Here is an 11352-nt window from a genome sequence, read left to right as displayed (position 1 = left end):
AAAGAGAGATTTTGAGAATAATTTTAAAATTTTGGTATGAATTCTAAATGATGTGAAGATGTTTGAGACGGACAAACAATATTTATAGGAAAAAAGAAGCAAGTAAGTCACATCAATTATGCCATTAATTTAGTAATGAAATTAGTAACACATTAAATAACAAAAATAATTTGAATAAAATATTCCATTTATTTTTTTGTCATTATAAGCCTTTTAGTCAACTTGCATAATCATGTTAATTACATAAGTCTTGCACAAATCACATAATATGTACCAATTACACAAAACATTAAATGCACCTTTCAATATAAGGATGCCATGTGTACTATCAAAATAAAATAGTGCAAATATATATAATAGAGATATATTAATATAGAGGTACAAATTTATCATTTCTTGCGACACACGCTAAAGTAACAAAATTGACATAACAAACAACATAATAAATGGCCAAGGGTTTCGAATGAAAGAAGCCTAATTTATTTGGTAAAATAATTAAACTACACTCTAAAGTTTATGCAAAATGAGATGTGCACCATGCTCAGGCTGAAGAGTAATAATAAAGGAAGGAGCATGAGTATAGGAAGGTGAAAACTCTAAAGAAAATTGTTTAAGGATCATGGACACAGCAATTTTAGCTTCTAATAAACCAAAGTTTTGTCCAATACAAAGTCTTGGACCCCATCCAAAAGGCAAGTAAGAAACTTTGCCATTTGTTGCCTTTGAAACTCCTTCAGAGAATCTTTCTGGTTTGAAATCTCCAGCATCATCTCCCCAAAATTCCTTCTCTTGGTGCATCATTGATACAGGTACTATGAGTTCTACTCCTGCAGGAAGTGTTAGGTCTCCGAGTTTTGTGTCTTTGCGAAGAAATCGAGATAGCATAATAACTGGTGGATATAACCTTAGACTTTCTTGTAGAATCATTGATACCTGTTTCATACCAAAATCAAGAATTATTAGAGGCAGGTTATACGGGGTGTTCGACATTGGCAGCTTCTTGAATGTATAAGCGGTCCTCCTCGTCCATATGACCGAGAGGTTCACATGATCGATTTCGATTTGACAAAACAAAGAACGCCTACAATGTGTTGAGTTATGAAGGACACATTGATTTTCTTTTGTTTTTGTTGAACCGAGATTGATCAAGTCACCATCTCGAATGCGAGGACGACAGGAAATTTGAGCTTCTACTCGCAAAAGCTGTTATCTATCGTTATTGAAATTTCAGACAATTTTCAACAATAAATAAAGTAGTCAACCCTATACTTTGCCATTATTCACTAACGAATAAAGTAGTCACCGTTAGAACTTCACAGTACATCTCGTTTTTCCGGTTGAGACAATGACTAAATAGGTATTGGTTCAACAAAAACCAAGAAAAGCAATCATGAATTGAAATTTGAAAATCACATATTTGTTTATTATAGTCAAACTAGCACCGATCAAGCCCATGTCTCAACCGCGAGAACATGGAGAATTATGAACTTCTACTTCTAAAATCAAAGCCATAAGAGTACTCAAGCCAAAATTAATTTATGTGAAGAGAAAACTTACAATTTTAAGTTGGCCAATCTTTTCATAATCTGGATTTTCATTACCAAACACTTGAAAAGCTTCCTCCCTAGCCTTTGCTTGCCACTCAGGATTCTTGGCAAGTAACAACAAAGTCCAAACAAGCAATTCTGCATTTGCTTCTTGGCCTGCTAAATAGAATAGCTTCACTTCTTCAACAACTTCCCTTAAACTCATTCCTCCACCACCATTACCTTTTTCAGATTCCTTATAATTTGATTCCAAAAGTATGCCTAATAGGTCATTGTTAGTAGGTTCCCCTGCTTTTATTGCTTTTAACCTTCTGTTTATGATTTTCATTAGTGATGTTCTTATTTCTAAGTCAATTGCTTTCATCCTCCTGTTGGTATATGTTGGAAGGAACCTAACAATAAGTAAATAAGCATGATTAGAATCTACTTCATCTTTATGTTATCGATGTAACATTATTTATCGACACTGAAGTAGTCGATAATTATACTTCAAAATCAATTACACTCACATATTCATATATGACGACAATGATTATCAGTCGATAACTAAATAGTTTAATGAAAATGAATTGTCGATGAAAATTGCTTATCGACATCTAATGAGAACTTGTCATATTGTCGATGAAAAATGTATTTAAGTTGCTAAACAGTTGAAGGCTTACCTGTAACCTGGAATGAAAGCAAACTTAAAAAGTGTCATTGTAAGTGTAAGCATTTCTCTCTGAAGTTCAAAAACTCTTTTTCCTTCTTCAAAGCTACTTCCAAAGCCTGCACGAGCTAGGACATCACTTGAAACATTTTGGACAAAAGGCCATATATCTAACTCACAAGGCCCATTTGATGAAGACACTACTTTGTCCAATTTGTTGATCATATCATCGCATGAATGGCAAAATATTGGTATCAACATCTGTGAAAATTTTCAAAAGAAACATAAAACACCCATCATAACTATATGCATTTTGTCAAAGAAAAACAACTAAACCACAATAATGATATTATTTAAAAGCCATATTTCCCTACACAAACGACTCATGAAGCATGGATACAAACATGGATGCCGGACACTGACACGAACACGTCGACAACGATAAAAGTTTAAGAAATGATCTAATTCAATGTAATCACAAGTGTCAATGTCGTGTCTGTGTTTGACCCGACATGTGTCGCTTCAATCATAAGTGTAGGTGCAACAAAGCATACCACACTTGGTTTATCTAGTTTAAAAATATGTTTAATTCAATTAAGTATGTGATTGTTTACTTCTAATTAGTGTCAAAATTGTGGTGAATTCAATTACATAATTAACCACTATTTCACAATTTTCAACGTTATCCAAATTAACGATCCAGACAATTGAATTAACCATAATTTTGCATGTGATTAACCAGATGTCGCAAACTACCTTCATTTTCTCAACATTGAATGCTGGGCTGACAATTTTTCTGTGTTTGGCCCATTTGTCTCCATCATAATTTGCAAAGCCTGATGCTAGAAGCTTGAAAAGTGGACTTGTGTCAGGTTTTTGAAAATCATAAACCTTAGTAGTCATTTCTTTGATTTTGTCTGGTTCCATTATGAATACCCTTGGTCTTGGACCAAGCCACATAAATGAACTCTTCCCTGTATTTATATCATAGTATTCAGGTGTTCTGGTAATAATTAGCAATATTTATACTAAAAAAATACCAATATTTGGCCAAAAAATAAACACTAAATAAACAGCAAAATCAGTTGTAATGATCGATGCTACAATCTCATAAAAAGCTGAGTTAAGTAAGTTCAATAAATCATAGCAAAATAGAAGTTAATAATGAATTTAAGAAGAATTCTTCTTGAGAACCCAAATTTAAATCCTAAATAAAACAATCGTTCATCATACTTTACTCAACTTTCGATTGAATTATCAGAGATCAGGTCTCCATAACTGAAGGATTAATAAAAATAAGGCTAAATTGTATATTTGGTCCCTTAATTAATTTATGAGTTTCATTTTGATCCCCTAATTAATAAAAGTTTAGTTTTGGTCCCTTAATTCTATCTCAGTTTGCCAAATTGGTCCCTTCTGTTAGTCTAAAGTTCTTAATGAGTTTTTTTTTTTTTTAAGATTGAACCAAGGTGGTTAGAGTAAAGTTGGTAATGAGTTTTTTTTTTTTTAAAAGATTGAACCGATTGACAATAGTCGAATTTGATATCTAACTTATATAATCTTTTAAAAAACACACTTGGGTTTGGTCTGGTGTCTTGATTTAGAACTTTGGAGTATGTTCCTCTAAAGATACCATCTTCGATTCTTCTCGGTACCATTTTCGATATTCTTAGAAAAATAAGTATATAATCTTTAACCAAAATTTACTTACATCTCGCCCAATGTCAAACTAGCAAGTCTCATTTTCTTCAAAACATAGAGGATCAATACAAAAAACAGAGGAACCAAAAAATAAATGCAACTAAAGTAGAAAAGCTTGAATATATTGTAGTAACATACCGTATTTAGCAATAGTGTGAACAACATAAGGCAAAACACGAGGAGCAATATCATTAGAGTAAGGATCCATAGGTTTAGATTTAGCTTCTTTGATCATCTTAACCATATCTCTAATATCTCCAACCATGAGTCTATATGAATTTCCTTTTAGACCTTGTTGTTTGAGACGTTTCTCTATCCTTTTTGGTGTGAACCAAATCCAATCCAGTGCACTCCAAATCCACCATATCAACACTGAACTAATCACAGTGATGATTGCAACTTTTGTTGGCTGCAAATTTAATGATGATAATAATGTTCCTAAGTTTTCCATTATTTCTATGTGTGTGTGATAGTGCTCATGGAAACTCATCGTTGTTGCAATATAATGCTAGGATGGTTTATAAACTAATATTATTTTTATGATTATATAATACCACGTGAGTGACCCACGAGAGCCACGCAGTAATAATATAATATATGATACCATGATATAGGTTTGTAAAAAGGAAAAGAAATACACTTGAACGGTGCATATTTTTTGTAAGGAAAAAAAAATACAAAAGTATTCATCACAACAAAAGCAAAAAAAAAAACACAAAAGTATGATGTCATTTGTTACTGGCGTCTAGCGTTGTATCAGGTCGGTCTGCTAAATATAAACTATTTCCCAATTAAATAGTTTTTTTTTTGAGAGAATCCAATTAAATAGTTGTCAATAAAAAAAAAAAAAAAAACCTCTATATATTAGTCATGAGAAAAAACCTCTATTTTGATAGTTGAACGTCACATAAACGGTCCAAGTTGTCATGTAAATTCCATTAGGACATGTCTTGGCAACCGTATCCAGGAAATAATTATTGATGATGTGTAGGATGTGGAAGAAATGACATTGTTTTTTCTGACAAAATTGCTTGCAAGGGATTTTTTTACTATAATCACACAAGATTACAATTTTCTCAAACACACAGTAAGAGAACTTTTACAATCAAAGTTTTTCAAATAAAAGAAATTTTTTTCCACATAATATACAATCAGAAGGGTAATTAACTTAAAGAACAAGTCATTTTTGAACACTTAATGAATTATAGGATTGAAAGTTTGTATGAATTTTTCTATGCGTGATGCACTTTTGAATTTGACAAAGTATTGGAATTTGTAAAATGATAGAAGTCTATTATGATTCTTCAATTGTTCATATCCTTATATAGGAGAGAATAATAGAGCCATTGTTGAAGAGGAGCCAACACATCACTTAAATCCTTGAGAAGCTTGATCAAAGTCGTTGAAATTTTGCCTCTTATGGATAATGTCGTTGAGTAATATTCAAATATCCTTTGCTTATTATAGAATGATCTATTACATTCTTTTTGTCTTTGAATTTTCTTGTTTGTTTCTAGACATGGTCAGAAGAAGACAAACAGAAGCTTCAAGATGAAATTTCTCTTATGGTAAGAGCCTTGACTTTTGGGTTTATCTTTCTTCAATTTTTTTTTTGAAGTCACCAATGCTTCTATTTTGTATCAGATGATTTCCATTGCGTTCAGAGTCTTGATATATCAGAACCAAAACTTGAGTTTGAGAGTCAAAATTTAATTTTATGGTGTTGTGTACTTGAACTCAAACTAGCATATTAAATTGTTGTCTCATACTTTGTTATCATCAAAACATCAGAGACATTATTCAAAATCCATTCTGGTTCAACACACTCTACCACCTAAACTAACATATTTATTTTCCTATAAATTCAATCTTCGAGAGATAGTATATAATAGGGGCCTCAATGTTTTACCATGATAAAGGTATGCCCCTATAGGTAATCCTAAGTATATTAATGGTAAAGATCCCACTCTTCAATGAAGAAAACACTCAGCTATCCCTAGGAACTCGTCACTAACATTTACCCTCGTTACATTACACTTAGCAAAATTAACCTTCAAACAAGAGGCAAGCTTAAAACACAGAATAATAGACTTTAGGGTCCATAGGTTTCAAACATAGGCGTCTCCTAAAAAATGGTGTCCTCCGCATACCGAAGATGAGATACTGACAAACCTCCATTACCAATCTTGAAACAAGAGTACAAACTATGCTCATCCTCTGTCCTAATTCCCGCTCTAAGGCCTCCCACAACTAGAAGAAAAAGAAAAGAAGCCAAAGGGTCCCCTTACTAAAAGCCTATATGAATTTTGATTTCCTCATTCGAGCTTCCCTTTACCACAACTGACACGTTTCTGCAAAAAAGACATGTTCTAATCCACCCACACCACCTCTCCCCAAAACCAAACATTCTCATCGTATAATGAATAAAACTCCAACTAACAGAGTCATAAGCCTTTTAAGAATCCACCTTGAAAATAAGGCACTCCCTTATGGAATTTCTTGCCAAATCGATGATCTCATTGACATCCACCACTCCATCCACCAAGTGTCAACCTATAATAAAAGTGGATTGATTTTGCAAAATCTTATCCATAACCTTGGCCAATCTACCAACCAAACCCTTGGCAACTAGTTTATGGAGTGAGCCCCCTAAGGAAATAAGACGATAGTCCCCAATACCAAGGTGTTATCATCAACATAGAGGGGTGCATTATTCGCCTTCAAATCTAGATCTCTCAAAAACTTCATTTGTAACTTAATCCTCCTATTCAAGTCACCAAAAACCTCCTTGTTCCATCTTTTAAAATCCCCTTTAAGAGCTTTGAGCTTCTCTTTGAGATACCAATCCATCCAACCAGACATGGTAGGCCTATCCCAACTTTCTGTCAATATACTCTCAATATTTCCCTGTTCAAGCCAGAGACCATTGAATTGCATCAGTTTTGGACCCCAAGTTTATGATGAATACCACAAGAAAATTCGGTAATGATCAGAGACATATTAAGGGATACCCCACTGAGTCACCTCTCCCCAGAGATCACCATACCCATCTGAAAGTAAAAAACGGTTCAATCAACTCATAACTCTACCTTTAAGTTGGAACCAATTGTTAGACCAAAATTGGTTAATAAACCAAAGCCCTTAAAAAATTTATGATAACGAGGAAATGTACGAATGAAGCATGTTTTAGAACAATTAGGATTCTCTAAGGGTGTGTTTGGTTGTGAGAAGAAATTAAGAAGAGAGAAATAGGCAAGAGAGAATATAGTAAGAAAGATAAGATAAATAGTGTAGATTTGAGATGTTGTTTGGTTTAAAAGAGAGAGAAGAGAAATAGAAGAGAGAGAATTGTTGATTATGTTTAAAAATTCTAAAATACCTCTTCATTAAAAAACCTATCAATCTTACATTTTTATTTTACTTTAATTAATTTCAGTTAATTAATTAAGTCATTGTTTTCTATTTGGTAATCTAAAATATAATCAAATTAATTAAATTATTCAAATGCTTTAGGTATTTTATTTTGTTAAAAAAATAATTAATTAAGAGTTAAATTAATATTTAATTAACCACAAACGGAGGTTGTATACAAGGGAACAAATATTTATGTGTTACTCTCCTCTTTCAAAAACATAAAAAAATGTTGTTACTCTTCGTCTTTCAAAATAAAATGTGTGTTACTATCCTTTAAAAAAAAAATATTTATGTGTGTTGCTAAAAAAAATCCATATTTACCGTAAAGAAATAACAATATTTATGTGTGAAAAAAGGAATGTCACTGTATGCAGAACAAAAACGTATGGCAAAATGCTTTTCTCAAAAAAAAAAAAGAAATTTTTCTTTTTTGCAAAATGCTGTAAAAAAAATATTGCAAAATAAACAAAAATGAGGAAAGGGTGGGAAAAGGGTATCTAGTGGAAAGTGAAAACAGAAGTAGCCTTCCCCCAAATCTCTTCGCACATTAGCGAAGAAAGGAAAAAGTGATAGGTTCTACCATAAACATTTATCTCTTTCTTATTTCTTGGCATACCAAACATGAGAAGTTAGATATCTCTCAACAATTTCTCTCTCAGCAATTTCTCTCTCCCCTATTTCACTACAACCAAACACAATGTAAATGTGTGTTTGAATGTGCTAGAAATTTTAAGAATAGGTGAAGTAATATCTCTACACCAAGTCAAACCCATGGACCAAGTTAATCTCTGGAGAAGATGTCAAAGCTCTGTACTACCGGTCAAAGCTCTGAACTTGTGTTGCATGCTACACCAAGTATTTGGAAGTTGTGGAACTTGATGAGCTATGTGTCATAGATAAAGGCAAAGTTGTGTACCAAGACAAAGGTCAATTGTGAAAGTGAATGCTGATGTTCAATCCTTTGTACCAAAAATCCGACTTAACTAAATCATCATTGATTTATACAACAACTATCTTAAGAACGAAAGTTTATTTTGACTTATAGAAGGGAATTAAACTTCTTAAAAATCATCATTAATTGAATTGAATGACTGAAGTGTTAACCTTCAAATCTCCAAGATATCTTAGTATTCATTCAGGCATTTAAAGACGAATGATTTCTTCATGAACGATCATCTACTTCATCTCTATATAATGGACCAAGTTTGACTGAAGAAAGTTAAGAAACTCAAGAATACTCATGTATATATAAATGTTTAACCTATTCATATATATTATTCTAATTACGTGCATACTTGTTCATAATACATACCTTGTATAAGTAAAAGAAACATAGGTAGTGTATTGAGCTTCATGTTTACTACTCCTAGAGTTTGTGCAAGCACTGTCTCTTTGTAAACAAATTGTTGTATATCTATAGGTTGACTAAGGAAATCTAGGACAATGTTGTCTTAGTACTGTTGTTGAAATTAGGATTTGATAATACTGGAAAAATTCCTTGGAAGTGCAAGAGTACTTGGAAGTAATCCCGGGTTGTGCGTTGAACCAAGATAAATTATTTGTGTTGTCTCTTTCCCTTATCTCTTTACTTTCTGATGTTATCTGTGTTTTTGAAAGAGTTGCGAAAGCGTCAAACTCAATTCAAAGCTCACTTTCTTGTGTTTTTCTCATCTTCATCAGTGATGACATATCATTTTACGTTATTCTAAGCATATTTTTCAGTCATTTTTATTTAGTTTTAATCAAAAATAGAGAAGTTTTAGAGAAATTGCATATGGTTTTCAAGACATTTTGTAATGTTTTAGTTTCGAGTCATGTAATTCTAGTTTTCTGATGACAGTCTATCATATCATATTTTTTTTTTACATTCAATCAAGTTTTTACTCAATTTTTATTAGTTTCATATTTAAATAAGAATAATTTTGAAGAAACTGTAGTTTTTGATTTATTGAGTTAAGTAGTGTATCATTACCTATTATTACTATTGATCAATGTCCACATGACTTAAGAAGAGAAAGGAAGGTGTTGCATTGCATGCATTGGAGACTAAGGGAATTGGAAGAAATATGTCCTTGTATGATGGATCATTGAATAAAATCAAAGAAATTGGTTTGCACTTAGCTGATCTATTAATTAAAGGAGGCGTGAATATTAAAGAGAAAAAAACGAAGCAACATGTGCCTATGTTATATTGGAAGAAGCAAGTGGGCAATTGATCCAATTTCGGTTGGATAACCCGAGAGCACTAAAATGAGAATATTGCTTTTCTGACACTCAAAGTTTGTTAACAAGACATTGAATTGACGCAAATACCTCCGGCGGTAGTTAACTACCATTCGGCTTTTTCGACGGTAGTTAACTATCGCCGCACGAACGGTAGTTAACTGTAGTTGGGCCAACTGCACTTATACAAACTAATTCTCAAACTAACATGATAAAGATTTTTGAAGATGGTGTTTTTGAGCTAGAACCTACTGGCCCGTGCAATCTAACATACTTTTATATTAGTAACGGCATACCATTAAAATCTAGCTCATAATAACCTCTTTGTATTTCCAACTTTCCCGCATAAATTTTTCACAATTCTTTGTTGAGTTTTTAAGATACATGGTGATGTTTGAGAAGGTATTCATAACAACGATGTTAAGACATCTTTCCACCACCACGCATCTTATAACAAACATCGTGTTTAAATCCGCCCGAGAACATTTTGTATGTTGAGTTTAAGGGAAGAAAAGACATGAAATGAGAAGCAATATTATCGCCACTACTTATTTATAGACATGTGTGGATTGTGGACCACAAAAACTGTCGATGGATCAAAATCCACACAAATTGGCCCCTAAATGCAGCTGACCTAGCTGCAATTAACTACACCTGGCCTCAATGGTAGTTAACTACCTCTGACTCAACTGCAGTTAATTGCAGATGTACTCTGAAGGTAAAGGCAGTGGCTGCAACATTTTCAAAGGCATACATTTTCCTGTATACATTCAAACATACAATTTTTCAATCATTTTCTAATTGAAACGTACATTCATTCAATTAAATTATAAAACGAACACATTAAAGTTAACACAATTAATCATATAAGCACAATCAATTGTCATTAAATTAGATTAGAACCAAGTCAAAGTGCATTAGTACGAAATGGCATTAGGTTACATCAACAAAGTCAAAATGTAGATAAAATGAAATAAAAGTCAAGGTTTCCTAGGTTGCCTCCGCTTCGGCATCTGCCTCGTGTCCTAGTGATAAAATATGTCAAGGATGGCATACCCGCACTTCGAATCTGGCTTAAGGCCTCCATCAGATCCTCCCTGCTCAACTCGTCCTTCTGAGCCAACGCCTGATCTGCAATCTGAATGTAGGCCTTGATAATCTCTAATGAGTCAGGCCTAATTTTAGCATGCTCCTCCGCAATAATTTGCTCCCGATTCGTCGGTATGGGAGGAGATCCATCAATAGGCGGTAGAATCTTTGGGTGAGATACCCGGCCATACCAAACGATATAACCAGGGACATGATGCCACTGATCATCTACCCTCAAACCCCACTGATATGGAGGAATGCAATGCACATTGAAGTTTATGAAAGCATGTACGACCTGCTTTGTAGGAATATGGTGCACAAATGATGGATATTTAAGGATGTCCTGCACAAACCCATACTACCTTTTTACCCACTCAGGAAACTGATAGTACACCTCCGCTGCTCGTAGAGCACCATCCGTAATAACAATAGATCTCCTCAAACAGATGGGCCTCCAGATGACATCATGAACCTATATGCGATCAAGCGCAAATCGTAGGAAGCCATCTCCTGACACATGGCTTATGAGGGGCCCACTTAGTATTGCGCCTCCTTGGATAGAAGTTGGAGGAAAGTTTAGATTCCAGTTACGTGTGAGTCGGTTGATGATGAAGTTTAGGTGATTTGTTGTGGTTATGTTGATTTGATTATGGTGGTTGAGAAAAAGATAACCTAGTTGATTATGTTCGAATTAGCAGAATTGTGTGCAGGGGAGGTCCTGTCGTCTTC

General features: G+C 33.6%; 1 protein-coding gene across 1 annotated transcript; it reads right to left on the bottom strand.

The window, feature by feature from the left end:
- Positions 1-350: 350 nt before the first annotated feature.
- Positions 351-4391, bottom strand: LOC146927521 (cytochrome P450 72A15-like). The gene is made up of 5 exons (XM_085700746.1): positions 4036-4391; positions 2953-3170; positions 2210-2457; positions 1558-1939; positions 351-933 (listed from the first exon to the last, which is right to left on the bottom strand). The coding sequence occupies exons 1-5, from the start codon at positions 4385-4387 to the stop codon at positions 508-510; spliced, it is 1626 nt and encodes a 541-aa protein (XP_085556872.1). The 5' UTR covers positions 4388-4391; the 3' UTR covers positions 351-507.
- Between the last annotated feature and the right edge of the window lie 6961 nt (positions 4392-11352).

Source organism: Medicago sativa, chromosome 4, assembly GCF_051527215.1.
Source record: "Medicago sativa cultivar Bolivia chromosome 4, Bolivia_mono, whole genome shotgun sequence".
NCBI lineage: Eukaryota > Viridiplantae > Streptophyta > Magnoliopsida > Fabales > Fabaceae > Medicago > Medicago sativa.
The sequence above is the reverse complement of the archived record's forward strand: the minus strand, read 5'-3'. Positions and strand labels throughout refer to the sequence as shown.

Excerpts from the sequence above, each read along its gene's own strand:
- LOC146927521 (XM_085700746.1), bottom strand. The coding sequence starts at position 4,387 with ATGAGTTTCCATGAGCACTATCACACACACATAGAAATAATGGAAAAC. Across the intron at positions 2,458-2,952 it reads TCAATGTTGAGAAAATGAAG|ATGTTGATACCAATATTTTG; the intron begins GTAGTTTGCGAC and ends AAATTTTCACAG. Across the intron at positions 1,940-2,209 it reads GCTTTCATTCCAGGTTACAG|GTTCCTTCCAACATATACCA; the intron begins GTAAGCCTTCAA and ends ACTTATTGTTAG.